The sequence below is a fragment of the Rattus norvegicus genome, chromosome 6 (assembly GCF_021556685.1).
Source record: "Rattus norvegicus strain SHRSP/BbbUtx chromosome 6, alternate assembly SHRSP_T2T, whole genome shotgun sequence".
In the NCBI taxonomy this organism is placed as follows: Eukaryota; Metazoa; Chordata; class Mammalia; order Rodentia; family Muridae; genus Rattus; species Rattus norvegicus.
Window position 1 is genome coordinate 95,884,176 of NC_141539.1, and position 24,377 is coordinate 95,908,552.

The 24,377-nt window shown below is 42.6% G+C and overlaps 1 protein-coding gene across 4 annotated transcripts in view; it reads left to right on the top strand.

Moving 5' to 3' along the window:
* Positions 1-24,316, top strand: part of Arid4a (AT-rich interaction domain 4A) — a 70,895-nt gene extending 46,579 nt beyond the window's left edge. For 3 of the 4 annotated variants that reach the window (NM_001395713.1, XM_087553223.1, XM_087553224.1), the window contains 9 exon segments: positions 205-436; positions 4,497-4,750; positions 6,970-7,167; positions 9,607-9,691; positions 10,380-10,521; positions 12,629-13,864; positions 20,146-20,352; positions 21,177-21,323; positions 22,562-24,316. In NM_001395713.1, coding sequence (NP_001382642.1) covers positions 205-436; positions 4,497-4,750; positions 6,970-7,167; positions 9,607-9,691; positions 10,380-10,521; positions 12,629-13,864; positions 20,146-20,352; positions 21,177-21,323; positions 22,562-22,665 — 2,605 coding nt within the window. In that variant the 3' untranslated portion in view covers positions 22,666-24,316. 4 annotated transcript variants of the gene reach the window in all.
* The last annotated feature ends 61 nt before the right edge of the window (positions 24,317-24,377 follow it).

Genomic DNA, 24,377 nt, shown 5'->3' on the forward strand with positions numbered 1-24,377 from the left:
TCTGATATGAAGGATCTCTGATGCACGACCCCTATGAAAGGGTGGTTCGGCCTCCAGAGAGATTGTGACCCATAGGTTGAGAACTGCTGTTCTAGAGCATTTACTAACATACAAAGAATGCTTTTAAATTTACTACATATTTACCTAGTATTCATGTTAAGTGTAAAGACTAAGATTTCTTAGGATGAAACATTGTGTGTTTAGATATCTCTATGGTTTTGAGGAGTACTGCCGTTCCGCAAATATTCAGTTTAGAACTATTCACCACCATGAACCAAAAGTAAAAGAGGAAAAAAAAGACTTTGAAGAATCAATGGACGAGGCTCTAAAAGTAGCCCAGGAAATGCCTTTAATGGATGTGAAGAGTGAACCCGAGGAGAACATTGACTCAAACAGTGAAAGCGACAGAGAAGACACAGAACTAAAGTCGCCAAGAGTGAGTTCTTACATTTTATCTGCTCAAGCATTCGTTTAAACGTTTTATTGTGGGCATGTTCATATATGCACAAAATATTTGTTATGAAAACCTGGTTTATGTTCCAGTGTTTAGTAATGTTGCAGCGACGTTGTTATAGCGGCCTTTCTCTCTGGACAGTGTGTATGACTCCCTCTGCCTGCGTCCTCTCCCTGCATGATAGTTCACACTTGTAATCACACACTCAGGATCCCAAGGCAAGAGCCCGTGAGTTCAGCGTGGGCGAACAGCATGGCTCAGGCCAGCCTGAATCTTTGTTGTCTGGCTCAGTCCCACGTCCTTCTCCTCCTCCTCCTCCTCCTCCTTCCCCTCCCCTCTTCCTCCTCCTCCTTCCCCTCCCCTCCTCCTCCTCCTCCTCCTTCCCCCCTCCTCCTCCTCCTCCTTCTTCTTCCAGTTTCTTGCTCAAATGTCACCCCGGTGAAGCCTTCACTGGTTGCGCTGGTTGCTGTGTTTACAATTGTTTCCTACCGACTTTCTCGCTCCTGTTATTTGGGATGTACGTGCTCAGTCTGAATTGATTTGATCTTTTTTCTTCCCTCTGCACTAACATTGCATCTCATGAAGGCAAGGATGAGTGTTGATTTTGCTCATTGATGAGATCCTAGGCTTCTAGAATAAAGACGCACAGCACATAGAAAGTGCTCATTAAGTAGTTGAATGAATTACCTCTGGGTAACCCTGTGCTCCCAAACTACTGTGCTTCCTATAAATCTGTGTGTGTACTGCATGGCTTTATTTGTGCACACATTGATTTTTATTTTCCCATGACTCACCCGGTCCCCTGTGATCCTCTCCATTGATGAAAGTCTTGTGAAGGTTTGCTGTTCACTATTCTGATCCATGCCCAGTGATTGCTGCATAGCGTGATTTATTCTTTTATGGGTTGCCACACTATCAAAGAATTTCCTTTTTTTTTTTTTTCTTTTTCTTTTTCTTTTTTTCAGAGCTGGGGACCGAACCCAGGGCCTTGTGTTTGCTAGGCAAGCGCTCTACCATTGAGCTAATTCTCCGACCCCAGAATTTCCTTTTTTTAAAAAATATTTTGGGGGTTGGGGATTTGGCTCAGTGGTAGAGCGCTTACCTAGGAAGCGCAAGGTCCTGGGTTCGGTCCCCAGCCCCGGAAAAAAAAAAGAAAAAAAAATATTTTAATTTTTGAGACATGGTTATTATGTATCTTTAGTTGTCCTATACCATTCTGTCCTCAAAGTCACAGATATTTGTTTGCTTCTGCTTCCCGAGTGCGGGGATTAAAGGTATGGCTTACCACACCTGGCTCTCAGTTCCTAATGTATCTTACTAGTTGGTGAAGCCATATTTAATGGAAGGGAAAGGTGAAGATACCTTTTCTTAAAGTTGTCCAAACATCCTGTTGGGTTTTTCCCTCTTTTTTAAAAAAAGAATTGCTTAATTAAAAAAAAATTATTTATTATATATAAGTACACTGTGGATGTCTTCAGACACACCAGAAGAGGGCATCGGATCCCATTACAGATGGTTTGTGAACTGCCATGTGGTTGCTGGGAATTGAACTCAGGACCTCTGGAAGAGCAGTCAGTGCGCTTTCTCCAAAGCCCAGAGTTCTTTATGTTTATATTACGTGTACCAGTGATTGCCAACATGTATATCTGTGTATCAAATGCTTATCTAGAGCCCGGAGAGGCCAGCAAAGGTCACCAGATCGCCTGCAACCGGGGTTATAGATGGTTTTAAGCTATCTTCAGGTCTTTTGCAAGAGCCTCAAGTACTCTTAACCACCGAGACATTGAAGCATCTCTCCAGCCCCCAGAAATCCTGTTTTTAAACGGACTGTTCTATCATCTAATAAGTGAAGTCTTTTTAAAGTTTTGTTATTTAGTTTATTTTAATTTAAGAGAGGGATTCAAACAGCCCAGGCTAGACTCAACTCACTATGTACCTATGTATAACTGTGCACTTTTGACCTTCCAGTCTCCCATTTTCTTTTTTTTTTTTAAAACATTTTATTTATTTATTATATATTATGATTACACTGTCGCTATCTTCAGACACACCAGAAGAGGGCATCAGACTCATTTCAGATGGTTGTGAGCCACCATGTGGTTGCTGGGATTTGAACTCAGGACCTTGGGAAGAGCAGTCGGTGCTCTTAACCACTGAGCCATCTCTCCAGCCCCAGTCTCCCATTTTCTAAGTGTTGGAATTATAAGGGTAAACTCTACCATGCCCTGTCGACCTGTTAGGGGTGTGTGTGTGTGTGTGTGTGTGTGTGTGTGTGTGTGTGTGTATGTATGTGTGTATGTGTGTGTGTATGTGTGTGTGTTGCATGTGTGTATCTCTGCAAATGGAAGGATGTCAGGTCTCTTGCTGTCTCCCTTACTGCCTTAGTCCTTTGAAATCTGGCCTCTTGCTACCTGGAGGCAGGCTGTGGGCAGCAGTTCCCAGTGGCCCTGCCATTTTCCCCTGCTAAGCCCCAGCACTGGTTATGGGTGCATGTGTGGGTTGTTTAAAGGCAGATGCAGGACTCTGCACACCAAGCACCCCTAGATGCTGCGTCACCTCCTCGGCTCCTCCTCCTTTTCTTTTAAATCCCCTTCAATTCCAGGTAGAGGAGGGAAGTCTTAGATTGACCTGAGGGAACGTTTAGGATGTCTTGAAACGGCCTACCAGTTTCACAGCTGACAAGCAAGATGCTTGGTACAGGCTTCCGGAGGCAGGACTGGTGGCTCCTGTAACCCCACGAGAGATCTCGGTACTTATTCAAAGAAATCTCAGTTAGCTTAGTTTTATGTGTATGTATATGTTTCAGTTGTGCGTGGGTACCCAGAAGAGGATGTTAGATCTCCAGGAGCTGGACTTACAAGCGGTTGTGAGCCCCTTGATAAGGCATCCTGGGAACCAGATTTGGGCCTTGTAGAAGAGCATCCCGAGCTCTCAACCACTGTGTTACCTCTCACATTCTAGACACTGATGCTATTAGGTCCTTAAAGTAGAACACGTAAATGTACTGATAGTGATTTCTTTAAAAAGATTGATTTATTTATTTAATGTATATGAGCATACTGTAGCTGTCTTCAGACACACCAGAAGAGGGCATCAGATCTCATTACAGATGGTTGTGAGCCACCATGTGGTTGCTGGGAATTGAACTCAGGACCTCTGAAAGAGTAGTCAGTGCTCTTAACTATTTAGTCATCTTTTTAGCTCCTGACACTTGATTTTATTGTAATAAAATATTTAACTTTTGTTTTAATACACAACATGACTAGAGATCACAGAACTTTCAAAGAGGTCATAAATTAGGGGGTAGGTTTATGAAGATTATTATTAGTAACTTGAACTTTTTTTTAAACATTTACTCTGTGTGTGTGTGTGTGTGTGTGTGTGTGTGTGTGTGTGTATTGTGTATGTACACACATGTGAAGGTCAGAGAATGATTTGTGGGAGTCACTTCCTCCTTCCATGACCATGAGTCCAGGTCATGAGCTCAGGTCATCAGGCTTGCTGGCAAGTGCACACCTTCTCTCTGAGCCAGCTTGCCAGCCTAACATTATTAGTGGGAAATTCTACCGCTGGCATATAAATGATTCATTTAAACTCTTTTATCTTATTTAACAAGTATAGGGTTAGGGATGGAGCCCTGGACAAGGACACTTGCTAAGGATGTGCAAAACCCCAGCACTGCAGACAAAATGGAGTAAAACAATGTTGTAAGCACTGTGTGGGGGTGTGGGGTGCTAGATGCCGAAGACAGCTTTGCAGGGGCTCCTTCCTTTTCCACTGAGCTGTACCAGGGGCAAAGAGTCTCCATGTGTATCATGTGTCCAGGGATTGTGGTAGCGTTGGACATAATTAAGAGATTTATATTGATTATTCTTTTACTTGCAAATGGAAGAGAATAGTCCTGTGAGTTAATCAGTGTTCAGATTCTGATCTCAAGCCAGGACGCAGCACAGTCACGGCCGTGGGGCGTCACTGAAAGCTGCAAAGGTGTCTTTCTCTTTGGTAGCGTTCCCTCTCTTAAAGCTTTTATCTCCTCTACTAGGGGAGAAGGAAAATTGTTCGAGAGGCAAATTGTATTAAAAAAGAACTAGAAGAAGAGAAAATTGAAGACAAATTGATCGGAGATGATATAGACAACAAGGATGCTGATGACGACGACTATGACATAGCAGAGAAGAAGGAAACTGAGCTGCTTCTCGGGAGGAAAACCACACCAAAGCACAAAGAGAAGAAGATCAAACAGCAGGAGGATTCCGAGAGAGACTCGGAGGAGGAGGAAGAGAAAAGCCAAGAGAGGTACATTGTCTTGTCTGTTCTCCAGAGGCGCCTGTAGGGGCCCAGCCGCACTTTGATCCTGTTTAGAGATTCAGGTGTGAGGGGCTGTCTTCTTATTGGGACTTCCGTTCCTCTTGTCTGATGAAGGTGAGACACATTGTGAAGATGATGTGTATCGCCTTTCGGAATTGGAGAATATACTGGTCGCACCATTTTAATAGCACTTGTGCCCTAAACAGTGGCCTCAAAGAAGGCTGCGCCACCAGTCAAAAGAAAGGTCCTGCAGTTGACAGCAGGGAAGGGAGCTGGAGAAAATGGAGGAAGTGGACAAGAGGAAACAGCGACAGCAAAAATTCCATTTTAAAAAAGGTACAATGTGGGAAAGCTAACAAGCACATGGGTGCACAGGACAAGAGACGCTTCTGTGTCAGTTGGTTTAAGACACTTTTCTTTTTCAAGTTACTGTATTAGCGAATGTGGCATGCACCCCTGAGTCTAGTTTGGAAAATACATCCTTGCCCCACATCTCATCAATCAAATCCAGCTTTTTAATGTCCATTTTATTTGCTGTTGAGTGAAAACTGTATCTTTTTTCCATGTAGTAGACTTGGAGTGAAGTGACTTAAACATAGCCCAGATCAGGCAGATGAGCTAGATAAGGTGAGGTCTCACCATGCTCCACAGTGGGCCATTCTGCACATGTGGTCCGTGAATTGACTAGTGTTTAGGTGTAACTAAAAATCAAGTTTTAAAACATCATAATACTCTTACTTGAAAGTAGACGCTTTTCTCCTGTTATTTTTTTTTTTTAATCATGTAGTGGTACATTTTCTAGAAGTTTGAGATCTTTATGCTACATTTGGAGAACGTGGCCTGCTGTGTCCAGACGAGAGCTGACATTCTTTGTCAATAACCCATTGGGAGAGTTAGTGGTTAGAGAAGTAGACACTGATGAGCAGCGGAGGCATCCGGTGCTTGACGGGGACTCCAGAGTGAGCTCTCGTAGTTGTCTGTGCACTAGTCTAGTTTTTACAAGTTGTGTCACGAAGTAGAATTCAGGACTTAAAAAGTAGCAGCTGCAAGTGATGAGCACAGTTTTAAATATTTAAACGGAGTGTTAAGCAAAGGTCAGCTACTTTAAAAGTTCTAATTATGAGTCTGTAACTAAGTATAGCTAACATGCTTCATACTTGATACATAAATGCAGCAAATATTTTAGAGCTAAGAATTCAGACTTCCATGCAAAGGATAATAATTCTGTTTTATTAAATAAAAGTTGAGTGTACAAACTACAGCCAGCATATAGTCCCAGTCTGTGTCAAGGCTCATGGAGATTTCTGTTCTACGTAGGTTTTCTCCAGTGTTGACAATGATTTCTTCAAGACATCTATGAGAAGTGTCCCTGAAGAGCAAATATTCCCGAAGCAGATTAGCCGTGAAAGCTTCAGTCATGTACCAGGGCCCACTGAAAGATGCCCGTGTGTACTGTAGACGCTCATGGCTCCTTAAGACCTCTTCTGAGGCTTTGGCCTACGCAGAACACCTCAGTGGCCGCTGAGACAACAATACACTTTATGGATACAGTTCCAGATAGTGCTGGGCTTTTCATATGAATCCTCTTTGCATTTGATTATTGAAACAAAAGTTGCACCAACACAGACTTAGAAAGTTCTGCTCTACCATCGCTCTCCTATAATTTCAGCAGTAGCTTCACCTAAAGCAGAATCCAGTCAGAGAGGGTGACTAAGGGAGGTGCCTTTGTTCCTTATGTTAACCCACCAAACAGTGTCTTGCTAGGAACCCTTGTAAAGTGAGGAGACAGTAGTGCTGAAGGAGACGTGCGATAGTTAGCTGCAAGGATTTATAAGATAGCTTTAGAGCACTCTCACCCGTAAGGTGTCATGTGAATGCATCCCAACGACCATTCTAGGGCACATGGCTTTTACTTTCTTGGTTTCCAAGTGATTTGTTTATTGACTCTGCATCATCATTAACTGTGATTATTGATTGGCCTTTAAGAAGTATAGGTTTACCCTTGTGCAACCTTTACATAATAAACTCCTCAGTAAATAGTCCGTGAAGTCTTCTCCTTCTCCTCCTCCTCCTCCTCCTCCTGCACTGACATGTCACCAAGGTAAACTTAGGTTGTAAGGACTCGACACGCTGGATCTCTTCTCAGTTCCTATTTTGCCCTCCGTTGAGCTATTGGTAGCATTAATCAATGTTGTAATTCACTGCAGGGAAGAAACTGAAAGCAGGTGTGACTCGGAAGGGGAGGACGACGAGGATGACACGGAGCCCTGCCTGACAGGAACCAAAGTGAAGGTCAAGTATGGACGAGGAAAAACTCAGAAAATTTATGAAGCCAGCATCAAAAGCACCGAGATGGATGACGGGGAGGTTTTGTACCTGGTGCATTATTATGGTTGGAATGTCAGGTAAGCAGTAAAGCTCTTTCTTCTGTTAGGGGGTTAAAAAAAGAGCAGTGTTGCACGGAGCCCTTGTGTGCTTACAAGGCTCGCCTTGGTTGGAAATATCCAAGGTCTTTGACTTCTGCACTGCTTTATAAACTACCAGTGCTTCCCACCGGAAACCAGCAGGCTCTGCCCTTGAAGCAACTGAGTTTATTACTCTTTTATAGGGAGCAGACCAGAAGAGGGGTAGACATGGGCATACTGGCAGGGCAATGGCGGGGCCTGTGAAAGCTAGGGCCCCATCTGAGGAAAGAGGGATGTGCAGGACTCTGAAAACCTTGCAGCCCTGTGAAGGAGCGAGGACACAGCTCTAGACTGCGCGAGCCTCGTTCCCTTCCTCAGAAGCCAGTGTCAGGCGCTGCAGTGGTTTGCTGTTGGCTGAGGAGTTAAAGTCTGTGCTGGGTAGGGCTTGGGTTTGAGCTTCTGCTAGGTGGGAGGTTTAAGAAAGTCTTTGTTCTGTGCTGACACAGTCAGGAAGCCGATGTAATTCTAGGATTGGTTTTCTTAATAAATCTTACCTAGAAGGAGAGATGGTTAGATCAAAGTAAATCCTCGAATTGGTAAAGAAGCAAGGGGAAAAGGATATTCTGCCATTTTTGTGGCTTGGACAGTGTCCTGTTTTTTCTGTGTTTAGACATGATTGACGTTGTCTTCTTTCTGTTTTGATCCTCCATGAGCACGGAGCGGACTTGTCTGTGAAATTGCTTATGTTCAAGGGAAGGACAACTCAGTCTAGCTGTGAGAGTCAGCACAGCTTAGAGCAGCACTGAGGCTCAGTGTTAAAGTTCTGCTTTTCTCTTAAGCCTTTTGAAGGTGTGTGTGAGCCTGTGGCTGCTCTGAGCTAATGTGGAGCCATACCACGCACGCCTTTCCGACGTTCTAGGTGTGTGCAAATGTACTGGGGTTTGAGTTCTTTATAAAGGAGCTGGAGTCCTGATAAACTTGGGAGAGGGACCACTTCCCCGCTCGGGCAGCTGCAGCCTGTGTCCGTTTCCCTCAGACCCAGGTCTGTTTGCAGCCGTCTCCTCTGTCGTGCATTCCTGCTGTGTCTCTCAGAGGCTTTCCTTTATGACTCTCCCTTGTAGTCCTTTGTCGTATGTTAGCATACTCTGGCATCCAAAGAACCCTCATGATTCCTGGATAATTTAGTCCTATTTCTAAAATGGGAACATCGGTGTGAGAGGAGCCCCAGTGAGGCTGTTAACACCTGCCTGACCTATCACTTAGACCAGGCCAGGGAGGACCATGCTGAGGACCTCCAGATAGACTGTCCTTTGGTCTGAAGTGTCCTGGGAAATTCAGGAGCACGATGTTTTCTTCTTTTTAGCCCTAAATCAAGTGTATATCTTTCTTATTGCACATAGAAGATTGTATTTAATTATTTAATTATATAGTGTATGTGTCTGTGTCTGTGTGTGTGTATAATAGTGCCTGGTATATTAATTAGTAGGCCCTCAATAAATGTTGAAATTTAAAAAATATTGATATATAAGGTATTATTAGCCACCTCTGTTCCAAAGATAATAATTTATCTTGGGTAATCTGCGAGAAAATGACTTTTAAGATGTACTATAAACATCATGGTATCAGGGCAGCTAAAACCTGTACATACTTGAGCCATGTGCTTTGCACTTCTCCATGGCAACGAGTTTACAGTGTTATTGACTATTATGACTGTTGTGTACTTGTATAATGCAAGAAGGGTTATTAATTCTGGATAGTTTAATCTATTTGTCTCTGTTAGGAATGGGAAGAATTGTGTTGAAGTTCAAAGTGTTGAAATGTTTTACAGAAAGGTACAAGAGAAATGAGTCTTCAGCTTGGGCTAAAGAAAATACATGTAGATAAAGAAAATTAAACGTAATACAAATATCTCTATAATTCAGTCTTAATGGTGACATATTTCATAATTAAGCTTTATTAGGAATAATCGATCCGAGAGCTTCAGGGAGGACAAGAAAAGAGGACTTGATAAGTGGTTGGGAGCTGATTATTTGCCAATTGACATCTTTGTATTATCAGTAGGATGAATTCTAGAATGAAATCTGCTTCTAAGTTCAGATTGTGAGAACTGAAAACAAAGCAGTTCAAATAGTTTAGAATCGGGACTTTACCCACCTGGCCCTCTCGCCGAACCTCGAAGAAGCTCTTTTCTACTCTTTGTTGTTATTTTGAGGGTTGGAATTTCTCTTTGTAGCCCTGCCTGCCCTGAAACTCTCTGTAGACCAGACTGGCTTGAACTCAGAAATCTGCCTGCTTCTGCCTCCCAGTGCTGGGTTCAAAGGCGTGTGCCAGCACTGCTCAGCAGGAACAGGGTTTATCTCACTGCGGAGTGCATGTGTGTGAGTGTGAATATATCTCACTTAGGGTATCATTGTGAAAGGTGAACTTTTTTTCTTTAAGATATGATGAATGGGTAAAAGCTGACAGGATAATCTGGCCGTTGGACAAAGGTGGACCAAAGAAAAAACAAAAGAAGAAAGTTAAGGTATGTCCATACATTCATAACACTTGTAGGTGTGGGAATTATTCACACTGTATCTTTTCTGTTAGGTTCTGTTTTTTAGTAGTTTTGCCTTCATAGCAAAATAAGAAGGTACAGGAATTACCGATGTGCCCTTTGCCCTAAGTGGGCATGGGTTATGTACTGCTGGCCCTTACCCTCACAAGAGGGGTCCACTTGTTATAGTGGTAAACACCCATAGTTTACACTGGGGAAGGTGGAAATCAGAGGTGTAGGACATCGCTGGGTCTCTGTGCCTTGGGCAGATGTGTAATGCCATTATCCATCCTTAGAGCCACACAGAGGACCTCTTCACTCTGGAAACCCACTGTTCTCTCCCTCCACCTTCACAGTGTCAGCCCTGTCTGAGGGCCCACTGTACACTTGCCCACACCTTCTGTCCGGTTCCTGCTGTAGAGGTCTGCCTCGTGCTTTGTCTGTCTCTGATGCCTTTCATCCCCTCTGCAGGCAATGAGGAGCTGGGCGAGTGATTTTATTCAAATGAATACGTTAGGAAACTGTTCTAGATTTTTCTATAAGCACATTCTAGTATTTTGCATTTAAATTAACTGACCTTTTTGTTCTGGAGTTAATAGATTTTCTTAGAAAAAAATGGAATGTTCATTTCTGAAAGGCCTTGGCCTTTCTCATGCATTTTATTGTCGTTGACCAGAATAAAGAAGATAGCGAAAAGGACGAAAAGAGGGATGAAGAGAGGCAGAAGTCCAAACGGGGAAGACCGCCTTTAAAATCTACTTTTTCGTCAAACATGCCATACAGTTTATCTAAGACATCAAACAGTGAAGGAAAATCAGGTACCAGAAGTGCCCATGGTATTGTGACAGGCAGCATGGCTCTGTCCAGTGAAACAGAGGGGCCTGGGTTTGCCCTTTTGCATGTATGTAAGATGCTTATATATGTGTGCACGTACACATATGCATCACTGAACAATGGGACATATTCTAAAAGGGCCTCATCATTGCACAAATGTCATAGAGGGTGCTTACTGAACTTAGGGGCTAGTGTCCCTAGGTGATAAGAGCTTAAATACAATAGGGCCACAATTATATGCAACCATCTTTGACCAACATATAACTGTGTGGCCCATGATGGCCACTTGGTGAGATTCATAGTAGGTTGCCTTGATTTGTAACCTAAGTGATTGAAACTACAGAATTTAATTAGCAGCTAATACTTAATTTGTGGTATATTTTAGTTTAAACTCGAGTGATATTAACCCAGGATGCTGTATATCATAGGGTTTTAGATACAGCTGGTGTGCTGTAGGGTTATGAAATAGTCCTTGAGTCCAACTGTGCTGGGCTCTGCTTCGAACCACGTGATGTACCAATGTCTCCTGTAAGTTTGGCACCTATAGCCTGTTAACAGGAGAGCGCAGGCTAATGGGTAGAGGAGTGCTTTTACGTCCTCCTCACCTCCCCATCATTTTCCTATGTAATTTAAGAGATCTTAAATGGTGGTATTATAAAATTACTCTCCTTGGATACTAAAGGAAGGTTTACCATCAGCTACCGTGCCTATGCCATGAAAGGGCGTCTTTCCTCCTCCTGCCCCCTGCTGGCAGGTTACCATACATACAGGAACCATACAGATGCAAGGTTTCTTGGAAGTGTGTGCTGATTCTCAGGAGGCATGTGCTGGTGCAGTGTTAGCCTTCACAACCATCCACATCAGGGTCACAGAAATGCGTAACTGAAGAATGTTTGAATGTGAGAAAATGGAACTCTACATTACAGTTTTACTAAAACCACAAAACTTGTATACTTTCTGATATACTCATTCAGGGGACCGAGAAAACATCCAGGTCTTGCAGCTCTGGCAGAAGCCTGGGCTTCAGTACTCAACACCACACGCTTTTCTAAAGTCCGTACCTCCAGCTCCATGGTATCTGCCTCCCCTCTTGGCCTCCATGGGCACCAGGCATAGATATCATACACTATATACATGCACATGCTCCTGTTCATCAACTAGAAATTCTAAAAGACGGAGAAACAAGCAGAAAACATAAAACGTTGCCAAGTACAGTGGAGTCGCACACTTTTAACCCCAGTACTTAAGAGACAGAGGCAGGGGGATATCTGGGTTTCAGGGATGCCTAGACTAACCAGCCTACACACTAAGAACCCAATGCCATCTTTAAAATAACGAACATCTTCAGTGTTTACCTTTCTAAAATTCTCGAGGGAGGGCATAGACAATATATGGATAGTTTTTACATTTTACATTTATAGTTTTGTTGAAAAATTCTCTGACAGAAAGTGAATACTTTGTTTTGCCAGCAGGTGTCTTGCCTGTTCTAAAGCCATTTAAAGTATGGAGAATTGATATTCCTCATTTTAATCCAGACTAATTTTAGGTAGAATGTCACATTCCTCTAGGAAACAAAGTAGTTAATCTTTGTAGTGCGTCAGGTTATGTCATTTAACATACTAGTTTTGTGTCTTTGTCTGTTTCTTTTTTTGTTTGTTTTTTTTTTGAGACAGGGTTTCTCTGTGTAGCTTTGGCTGTACTGGAACTCACTCTGTAGTCCAGGATGGCTGAGATCCACCTGCCTGTGCCTCTGCCTCCTGAGTGGGAGAATTAAAGGCATGTGTCACCACATCGTTTATCCTCACACTTTTATTTCAGTCCTTCTCCTCACATTTTAGCACAAGTCTATGATTTACTTGATATAAAAAGATCTCTATAGAGATTCGGAAGTACATGAAAGGATCTTGCTTACACTTAGTAGGAGTTTAGTTATTCCATTGTATTTCATATAACCAGATCTTGCTTACACTTAGTAGGAGTTTAGTTATTCCATTGTATTTCATATAACCAGATCTTGCTTACACTTAGTAGGAGTTTAGTTATTCCATTGTATTTCATATAACCACCTGTGCCATGTGCTATTTCTTACAGACTCGTGCTCATCTGATAGTGAGGCAGAAGACCAGCTGGAGAAGAGCTCAGTAAGTGAGGAACTTTCTCCTGATATTAAAGAAGAATTAGAAAAGAGTGAAAATGTCCATGATGATAAACTAGCCGAAGAAAACCCAAAGACTGTACATATATCAAACGAAAACGACAGGACTCAGGCACAGCCCTCAGAACCCCTGACAGTGGAGGCGGGAGACAGCGATCAAATCGTGCACATTTTTGGAGACAAAGTGGAACAAGCAGAAGAACTTAAGAAGCAGGTGGAGAAGTCTCCTAAAGCAAAGGGAAGGCGCAACAAGACAAAAGACCTTTCTTTAGAACTTATCAAGATTTCCCCTTTCAGCCAGGAGGAAGCAGGCAGCGAAGCTCGTGGGGACACTCATAGCCTGGAGTTTTCTTCACTCGAATGTAAAAACTTTTCTTCTACTGAAGATGATGTCGACCAATATGAGAAAGAAAAAAAGTTAAAACGGAAAATCCTGGGACAACACTCCCCAGAGAAGAAACTAAGACTTGAGAACGGCGTGGAAATGACAACTGGCGTGTCCCAAGAAAGGTCTGACGACAGCGCCGTAGCCGAGGGCGTGAAAGGCGTGCACGTGGAGCAGCGCTTTGAAGCAGAAGGTGAAGGGATGCCATCGCTGATCGCGGAGCCAGACCAGGGCATCCAAGAGCCGACTGGTGTGAAGCCAGACAGTCCAGCTGAGGAGCCTGCGCACACGCCGCTCAAAGAGGAGGAGGACGTGATGCCTCTGATTGGGCCTGAAACCTTGGTTTGCCACGAGGTAGACTTGGATGACTTGGATGAGAAGGAAAAGCCCAGTATTGAGGACGTGGTAATAGAAGGCTCTGAGTCTAACTCTCTGGGCTCCGTCCCGCCTGCCCTACCTCCCGTAGCACAGCAGAACTTCTCCGTAGCTTCCCCGCTGACTCTCAGCCAAGACGAGTCCAGAAGTATAAAGAGCGAGAGTGACATTACGATTGAAGTTGATAGCATTGCTGAAGAATCGCAGGAAGGCCTGTGTGAGAGGGAATCAGCAAACGGATTTGAAGCCAGCGTCACCTCTGGCGCCTGTGGCATGATCGTCCACGAGAGAGAGAGCAGAGAGAAGGGTCAGAAAAGGCCAAGCGATGCAAACAGTGGGCTAATGGCAAAAAAGCAAAAGCGAACCCCAAAGCGGACGAGTGCTGCAGCCAAGAGTGAGAAGAACGGAGCAGGTGGGTGCTCGCCGGCTTGTTCACTGCCGACTGGCGACCGGTGCTGGCCTGACCTCGTCTGGCTTGCCAGTGCCGGTGCTTGCCCAGCACAGACTCGGGCCTTGATCCAAAAATGAGTGGGGTTTATTATGTTCTGAAACTGATTTTATTATTCTTAGTGTCTACATGCATGCACATGCCAGCCAGTGTATGTGGAGGTCACAGAGCAACCTGTGCAGTCACTTCTCCCTCCATGTTTATGTGGTTTCCAGGGCTGAAACTCAGAGGTTCAGACTTGCACAGCAAGAGCTCTACCCAACCTCACCATCCCCCTCGCTTCATTTTAATCTTAAGATGCCTATTACTTAGAACTGCAACAGCTAAAATTCTTATTTAATGGAAAGCAATTGAGTATAAGGCATTTCAGAATCTTTGGGAAAAGAAAATGTTTGTTGTGGTATTAAAAGTATGCAAAACAGGGCTGGGGATTTAGCTCAGTGGTAGAGCGCTTACCTAGGAAGCGCAAGGCCCTGGGTTTGGTCCCCAGCTCCGAAAAAAAGAACCAAAAAAAAAGTATGCAAAACTTGCATTTATTCTGGGAATGTTCTCCATTAATCAGAAAAGCTGATCTATAAATACTATAGGAATCTTTATTTTATGTATTCACATTTTATGTGGATGTTTTGACTACATGTATATTAATGTACCACACACCTGCCTGGTACCCACAATGTTCAGAAGAGAGCATCCAATCTGGAAATAGAGTTACAGATGGTTGTAAGCTGTCATGTGGGTGCTGGGATTTGAACCTGGATCTTCTGCAAGAGCAACCAGTGCTCTTAACCATTGAGCCAGCTCATCATCCTGAAAAAGTAAGGTCAGTTCTCATCAAAAGAAACAGTAAACGGATGAGTAGATTAAATTACAGGAAAAGCAAACTTCCGTGTGAATAAAATTAAATAGGAGAAATAAGACTGATTGATTTTTGACAAGTTTATTAAGTAAAATAGCTCTTATCCTAACAAAAGGACCAAGACCGTGGAGTTCATACAGGAACAAAGACACCTCAATGGACTAGAAACTGTGTTTCAGGTTTCAGTAGTTAGAATGGTTTGGAGCTACAGATTTGGGACTAAGCAAAAGAGGGTGCCAGGGTCTGAGACTAGATTAGAAATTACAAAGGGTACACGCATAGTTTTATAGTTTATGAAGCTGGAGGATTCCACCTTAGCATGGTCAAAGCAAATTCTCTCATGGCTGGGCATGGTAGCATGTGTGTTAAGGCCAGCATTTGGGAGGCCTAAGCAGGAAGAGTGCAAGCTTAAGGCCAGCCTGGGCTACACGACAGCCGAACAAATTAAAACCAGGAACAAGGGCTGGAGAGATGGCTCAGCGGTTAAGAGCACCCGACTGCTCTTCCAGAGGTCATGAGTTCAATTCCCAGCAACCACATGGTGGCTCACAACCATCTGTAAAGAGATCTGATGCCCTCTTCTGGTGTATGTGAAGATAGCTACAGTGTACTTATATATAATACATGAATAAATCTTTAAAAAAAAAAACAAAAAAAAAACAAAAAACCAGGAACAACTGGACAGAATACAGGAAGAAAAAAGTTAAAAAACATCAGAGCTAGCCCCATCAAAGATACATGAACATCATGTGAATCTAATTCACCCCTCCGACCACCCGCAAACTCAGCCTGGAGGATATTCTGCACAGTAATAGGCTTTAGCACTCAGACCTACAAGGTCATGAATGCCAGGAGAAAAGGAAATGTTCTGGATTGAGAGAGACACAAGGGGCGAGGTCACTAAGTGCATGCAGTCTTCTCACCTGAGTCTCTGTGCTCTTAAGGATCCTGTGGCTCATCCAGCGGAAGTCTGAAAATTGTAATCTGTGTGAGTTTTGGATGTTGAAAGCTATACTCTGACTTAGACATAAAGTCTACCAATTCATTGATCTTTCCCTTTAAGAAGTGAAACCTAACTTTCATCCCCTTGACCGAGATGCACTCAGTGATTTATGTCTACCAAAGTATAGTGATGGTTTGTGACTTTAATGGCTGATGTTGACTGTTAACTTGATGAGATCTAGAACCACAGGAAACATTCCACAGGTGCAGCTGTGAGAGATTATCTAGATTTAATCTAGATAATTAAATCTAGATTATCTAGATTTAATCTAGATAATTAAATCTAGATTATCTAGATTTAATCTAGATAATTAAAATCTAGATTATCTAGATTTAATCTAGATAATTAAAATCTAGATAATCTAGATTTAATCTAGATAATTAAATCTAGATTAAATCTAGATTTAGTCTCTGGACTTGCCTCTAGCGCATTACTTTGATAAGGTTAATTGGAGTTGGAAGACGCACCACTCTGGGCAGCACCATTCCCTGGGCTGGGATCCTGGAGTGTATAAAAGGTAAAAGGGAGCTGAGATCAAGCATTCATTTCTCTCTGCTTCTTGACAATCATACGGGGACCAGCTGCCCTAAGCTCTTCTGCTGTGACCTCCTGCCAGCATGGACTGCGCTCTTCCTCACGCTACCTATGTCAGTATTTTTGTTTATTTTATCACAACAATGGGAAAAGTAACTGAGACAGTGACTTTGGAGACAAGAGCACAAAAGGCCCTGCAGATTCCTTCACACCCTGGTAAAAAGTCACTGCCATGTTGTAAGGCTATTTAAGTGTCGGTGGAGAATTAATTCTGTGCAGTGAGGAGCCATAGGCATTCTGCCATTGGCCAGGAAAAACCTGAAACCATGTTGCCATGCTAGTGAGTCAAGTCTTCAGAGACCAAAGGCCTGGCTGCAAGTTTAAGTGCACCCTCCCAGTATTCCTGAGGCAGACTCTCCAGCCAGGCTGCTCCAAGATTTTAACCGTCAGAAACCATGTGTGTTACTAAGTGTTTGTAGTTTCAAACCAGTAGAATCAGGACTAGAGCTAGTAGTGTGGTGGCAGATGACAAATCTGAAACACGGTTTTGACTGTAGGATATGTCTTATGCCAGAGTATTTGGATGTGAGGAGGCAGCAACCCTCAAGTGGGTTGGAAAAAAGCTAATGGTATTGTGCAAGTTTTTATGTGTTTATAAATTATTTCAAGTAAAAGTGTAAAGATTAAAAAAAAATGGAAGCATCTAAACGGATGTCTCAGAAGGTAGCTACACCAGCTGAACCGGCCTAGCGTCCCACATTCAAGCCCTAGAACCCATGAGAAGAGCTGTCTGACAGCCACACATCCATGATCTCAGCACTCCTCCTGTGCAGTGGGAGTGGAGACAGGAGGAGCTCTCAGAAGCTCTGGCAACTCTCCTGGAGTATAGAACAAACATGGAGGAAGATTGCCTGCAAACCGGGTCCAGAGACAGTGCCTGCACAGTGTCCTCCACCCTGGACAGCTGTGCCATGACACATGCATCCCACACTTAACACCCACTCACAGGTCTATATGATTTTTTTAATTTTTAAAAGTTAAACAAAGGGCATGGATGGCTTTACGTATAGAATAGGTCTTACTAATAGAGGCTGGGATGGCTTTACGTATAGAATAGGTCTTACTAATAGAGGCTGGGATGGCTTTACGTATAGAATAGGTCTTACTAATAGAGGCTGGGATGGCTTTACGTATAGAATAGGTCTTACTAATAGAGGCTGGGGTGGCTTTACGTATAGAATAGGTCTTACTAATAGAGGCTGGGGTGGCTTTACGTATAGAATAGGTCTTACTAATAGAGGCTGGGATGGCTTTACGTATAGAATAGGTCTTACTAATAGAGGCTGGGATGGCTCTACGTATAGAATAGGTCTTACTAATAGAGGCTGGGATGGCTCTACGTATAGAATAGGTCTTACTAATAGAGGCTGGGATGGCTCTACGTATAGAATAGGTCTTACTAATAGAGGCTGGGATGGCTCTACGTATAGAATAGGTCTTACTAATAGAGGCTGGGATGGCTCTACGTATAGAATAGGTCTTACTAATAGAGGCTGGGATGGCTCTACGTATAGAATAGGTCTTACTAATAGAGGCTGGGATGGCTCTACGTATAGAATAGGTCTTACTAATAGAGGCTGGGATGGCTCTACGTATAGAATAGGTCTTACTAATAGAGGCTGGGACAAAGGATGGAGTGAGAGATGTAGTCAGTGAAAGTAATAGGACCTGGAGTGATTAATGTGCTCTCTGGCTTAGTTAACCTAGCTATGGAACATAGCTAACACCAGAGTGTTAAAAGAATTTGGGGGATATTGAATTGTAGGTGCCCAGTATTAGGGAAATAGGTGAAGTGTGGTGTTTAGAAGAAAGTCTGTATTCACAAGAGGATGAGACTGCTGTGGGAAAGTAATGAAGATGAGAAAGCAGCCGGAGAGTTGGCTCAGCCTGTCCAGTGCTTGTGGCTTAGTCTATCTGTCCAGTGCTTGTGGCTCAGTCTGTCCAGTGCTTGTGGCTTAGTCTATCTGTCCAGTGCTTGTGGCTCAGTCTGTCCAGTGCTTGTGGCTCAGCCTGTCCAGTGCTTGTGGCTTAGTCTATCTGTCCAGTGCTTGTGGCTCAGTCTGTCCAGTGCTTGTGGCTCAGTCTGTCCAGTGCTTGTGGCTCAGTCTGTCCAGTGCTTGTGACTTAGCCTGTCTAGTACTTGTGGTAACTGGAGACTTGGCTCAGCCTGTCCAGTGCTTGGGGTAAGTGGGGACTTTGCTTAGCCTGTTCAGTTCTTGTGGTGCAAGCATGAGAACTGTCATTTGTTCCAAAGACATAAGATACCAGGTGGGTTTTTGCACAACTTTAATCCCAAGGTTGGGAAGTGAGACAGGCAGGTTTGTGGGGTTCACTGGCTAGTCAGCTGGTCCAGATCAGTGAGCCCCAGATCCTAGTGAGAGATTCAGTTTCAGAAAACGAGGTGGATAGTTTCTGAGGAATAGTGTCTGAGCTGGCCTAGCACATATGCACATCCACACATATCTCCACACACAGAGAGATTAAGATGTTGCTGAGTTAGTCCATAATGAACTTCAGGTACAGTTATAAGGAAAGGTCAGAGTGACAGTGTAGCATTTCTTTTTCAAGAAATTTAACCCTGAAGAGATGGAAAGAGGTTCCTCCCAAAGGGAGCTCACCCCTCCCTCCCATCCCCAAGGGTGAGGCAGAACTAGACTCTGGAAACAGAGGCCCTGGCAATTGAAGAACATGGATATTTGACATACGGTCTTTATCCCAGGGGACCTGGGAGTAGAACATTACACAGCAAACTCTCCTTTTGAGGACAAATAATAATCAAAATGTAACCATTATCATTAAGGCCCAATAAGAGGCCAGTGAGATGGCTCAGAGGTAAAGCATTTGCAGTGCAATCCTGACAGTTGAGTTCTGTCCCCAGAACAGACACAAAGCTAGGATTTCCACATGTCCTCCACAGCTTGTGCCTGTGACCCCTCCTCTACATCCTACACACAAGAATAAGTTTTTTTCTTAAGGATAGTAAAGTCAGACACAGGAAACATGTTGGGAAACTGAGTGTGTGATCGTTGCTCTTCGAGAGTAAAGATAGGGTAAGGGTAAAGTATGGGCTTTGAAAAAATGGTAAAATAAAATTCCAGTTTGCTTTTATGGGAAAACCATCATAAATTGATAAGGGGAGAGGCAGAGGTACGAATGACTCTCTTTTGTTAATATTTACATCAAGTTGAGCATACACCTTTAATCATAGCACACCACTGAGGCAGGAGGATCAGGAACTTCTGAGCTAGATACTGAGTGTTAGGACATTTTTCAAAAATAAATGTTAGTGAAGAAAAGAAAAAAATGTTGGGCGAGCTTACAACAAGGTCTACTTGTGTGCTTCATATACATATTCGGGTTGACTGATGTTTGGGTTGAATTGCTTGTATGTTTTAATTCAGTGCACATGAAACTACGATATATTGTTTGTTTTAAAACCCTGATTTTTCCATTTAGTAACATAGTAGATCTTTAATCGTTGTGAATTGTAGCTCATTCTTTTTTCTTTTAATTTTGGAAGGAGTGTCCATATGCCACTGTGTGGGTGTGTATCCTGTGTGTGTGTGAGTGTGTGTGTGTGTGTGTGTGTGTGTGTATGCATGTGTATGTGAGAGTGTGTATGTTTTATGTGTGTGTATGTGTGTGTGTGTGTCTGTGTGTGTGTGTGTGTATGTATGTATGTATGTATTAGGTTTACCTGTGTGTTACCAAGAAGTGTAATTTGCTTCCTCTGCTGCATTTTGGTATTTGAGGCTTATATGGTTTACAGTTGGGTTAAACTTACCATTACAGGACAGAGCAGTGACAGCGAGGACCTTCCTGCCATGGACAGTTCCAGTAACTGCACACCAGTGAAGCGCCTTAGCCTGCCCAAGCCACAGAAGCTGCCACGCTCTCCCGCAAGAATCTCACCTCATATCAAAGATGGAGAGAAAGAGAAGCACCGAGAAAAGCATCCAAATTCATCCCCTAGAACATACAAGTGGAGCTTCCAACTCAGTAAGGGTCTGCCAAGTAGCCTGAATGTAAACTCTGAAGTGTCAAGTGTCTTAAGATATCCCTTTGAAATAATGTTAGTAATCTAACAAATTATGTAGCCATTCCAAATCAGTAATCATCATTTGTATGTAAACCTCTGTGTGTATATGTTCTCTTTTAATTTGGATAACTTGGTATGACAAGATCTTCACCTAAGAAACAAGAGGTTGGGGATTTAGCTCAGTGGTAGAGCGCTTGCCTAGCAAGCGCAAGGCCCTGGGTTCGGTCCTCAGCTCAAAAAAAAAAAAAAAAGAAACAAAACATGGGCTAAGTATGTGTTTCATCCTGTAAGCCAGCACTCAGGAGGGTACGCAGGAGAATCTTAAGTTTGAGGGTAACCTGGGCTACACAGACTTTGTATGAGGTATGACTTATATAAATCAGTGAAATGGAAGTGCCTTCTCTTTGCTGACACTTAAAAATACTAATTACATATCAGTCAGATTGCTTTATTTTATGTTTCCTTACATTTCTTGATGAACGATGAATGTTTAATATAGAATACTTAAGTAAAGAAATCTTTTTTTTTTTTTGGTTCTTTTTTTTTCGGAGCTGGGGACCGAACCCAGGGCCTTGCGCTTCCTAGGTAAGCGCTCTACCACTGAGCTAAATCCCCAACCCCAAGTAAAGAAATCTTAATCATACATCTTGTGTAAAGAGCTTATGTAGGTCAAAATAAACTGAAGCTTCTGTTGCTTTGCAAGTTTGACTTTTGATAGAATTGCCTTTGCTTTCATAAAATTGTTGTATTTTAAAATTCAGATTAACTTTATCTTTTCTTTTAGATGAATTAGATAATATGAACAGTACAGAGAGAATCTCTTTTCTCCAAGAAAAACTACAGGAAATCAGAAAATACTACATGTCTTTGAAGTCTGAAGTTGCAACCATCGACAGAAGGAGGAAAAGATTAAAAAAGAAAGACCGAGAAGGTGAGATAAGATTCACTCCTGTCGTTTGATTGTAAGCGTGTATCTCTTCTTAGTTCATGGGTAATAGATGTTGCTTTTAGAGTTAGTGTTTTCTCCTGTTGCTGGAAGCGGGTGTGCCTACAGCTGAATTAACCAGAATGACACCCTTGAAACAATTTGTGATTTACTAAGCATCTCGGGTTCTCCAGGAGAATATACTCTGCTCAACAAATATTTACTGGCTGCCCCTATGTTTGTTATTCTGTGGTTCACCAAATGAACAGACCTAGCAATCTTGAGCATTACTATTTGGAACTGTGGATCATTCATAAACAACCACAGGGCAACTCTCATGCAGCTGAACAGCATTTATGAGTGCGCATCACATGCCAGGGGCTCCGCAGGGGAGGAGGAGGAAGATGGATTAAACAGACTTTGTCTCCAGTATCTTAACATCTGCTGGACACTGTGTGCCTTATGTGACACTAACCAGTCTACTTTGACATAATCTTAAAGTAGTATCTGTGCCATACTGTAAGCAGGCAGAGGTCACAGCCAGTCAGACATTGGACATGGTGTCTATCCAAGGTCTGCCAAAGTAACAGTAAGGGAAATAAGTTCCCTGACCTCATTAGTAATCAGATGACGACAAGGAGAGATGATCACTCAGTGTGACTGTAGGGAGAAAGAGTGTCCAAGATGATAATTCCAGTCACTAGGAAAAATAGGAGGAGGATTTACGTATTGTTGGAGCAGAACAAACTGTGATTGTCATCGTCATCTCTCTCTAATCCTTATAGTTTGTGACGTCTGACTTTATTTAGTTTTTCATTTTGGTTGTGGTGCTGGGGCTGGGACGCAGGGCCTGTGCTTAGCACCCTGGCTCCTGCACTGGCCTCTGCCTCCCAGCCTGGTGGTCTTCCTGTTGATTCCCTTAACTGGCCAAAAGCTGACCTCACCCAGGTGAGCTCAGCAGAATACCTGCTGACAACTTATTACCCCTTGTGCAGCATCGACTCGCCTGACTGAAGTGAGTGATGTTAGAAATGTAGTTGCAGCCTGGTGGGGTGGGGCATGCCTGTAATCCCAGTGCTTGTCGAGGAGTAGAGGACGAAAATCAGAATGCAAGGTCATCCTTGGTGACATAGCAATGTGAGGCTGTCTCAGAAACAACCAGTCTTCCTTAGAATTTAGCACCTAGTTCTAGGCATCTGTGAGTAGTCATTTCTTGATCTAACCTGGTCGTGTTGGTTCCACAGTGTCTCATGCAGGCGCTTCTATGTCATCGGCTTCATCCGACACTGGAATGAGTCCCTCGTCCTCGTCTCCCCCCCAAAATGTACTTGCTGTAGAGTGCAGGTGATGAACAGTTCCCATCCTCCCAGCAGTCTGTTGCCATAGACGTCAGTCCCCAAACCCTGAACTCCAACCACAGAGAGCACTCAGCTGGCTAAGTATCCCCTTCCTGTACAGTGTCCAGGACTGGATCTATATCCTCCTTCCTTCTTTTCATTGTTGCAAAACATAAGCTTATTAATAATTGAAGGTTAGGCAGCCTGCCACAATGGTCATAATTTTTCCTCTGTATTTTTTTTTCCTTAATTTTTTTTTTGTGTGATAGAGAAAAAAGGGCACTTAGCAAAATTGAATTTGTATAATAAAGCTTTCAAGTGTTCTAGGAATCATAGACAAGCAAGTGCACATGGTAAACATGAGAACATTATCTGGCTGAGTAGTTACTGCTGCACTTTCCCTGAGCTGCATTGAACACTTGCTGAGTAGGGAGTTTATTCTGTGTTGTTCTTTTATTATTATAATTATTATAATAATTATTATTAATGTTGATTTTTTTTATTTCAATTTTTGTGGAAGCACTTGCTATGTAGAACTGCCAGAGTATATGTTCAGCAGTGTGCCCAGGTTTAAAAGAGTAATTGGGACAAAATAAATTGTGAAAGGAAGTGTAGTTGACTGAAAACTGCAGTTGTAATAAGTCTTCCACTTTTTATAGGACTTTTGAGCACACAATTATGCAAATATTTTAATGTTTATTAATGTTTACAGTGGAATTGTGAATAAGTTTTCAGTGGACTATCTTATCCCTTGACAAAAATATTTTGTCTTTTTTCTATGTAATTTCAGAGTTTTTATTTTGTTACAAAAAATACAAAAATGAAATATATAACAACAATGAAGTTATTTAACAAGATTTCTAAAGCTGAAAATTTTGTGTAAAATAAGGTATTATCTTGCAACTTGTTAAATATATTTATTCAGACATTGGATGGTTGTATTTTTATGTATTTTTTAAAATATTAATAAAATTGAAAAAAAGAACATTCTAGGTTAATTCACTCTTTGGATGGCAATTGTTGTCAGCTGTCCCTTTTGCAGGGGCTGCGTGTGCAGCCGGGGTGCTGGAGGGGTTCTGTCTCTGCCTTCCCAACAGAGCAGCTGAAAGTGGGCATCTGGGTCACTCAAGTCTGTCCTGGTTTAGAGACGTTGGCAGTCCTCCTATTTAAACCGTTTAGAGGATCACATTTTTGGTTGCCCTAAAGACGCTTTGTCACAGTTTTTATGTTCGCTGTACTGCCGAATAAATTTATATCTCCCAAAGTCGAGATGCAACAGTTACGTAAAGCCGCTATGTATGCCTTGTCTGTGAATTGTTCCACAGACTGATACATTTGTAAATAATTCTTCCAAAATCATGTATTTAAAGCAGTTTTGCATATACATTATGTAAAAAAGGTGATTTTTTTAAACAATTTTTAAACTCATGTTTGTACATTAAAGGGGTTGTTTTAAAGCCTCCTTTTCTGTGTTTATATGCTGTGATGTGGTAGCCCGAAGGCTGCAGACCCTGAGGGCGGACAGAGGCACAGCACATGCTACAGCAGAGGATTACCGATATCATGTTTCTCAACATCATCTTGCCACATTGTGAACCTGTGATTCAGACTTCTTCCATTTTCTCAGAGAATTAAAACAAACAAGTACTCTTGTAATATAAACTTTCCTGTCTTTTCTTTGCCAAGCAGTAGTATCGCAATGTGAAATACAAAGGAACCCAGT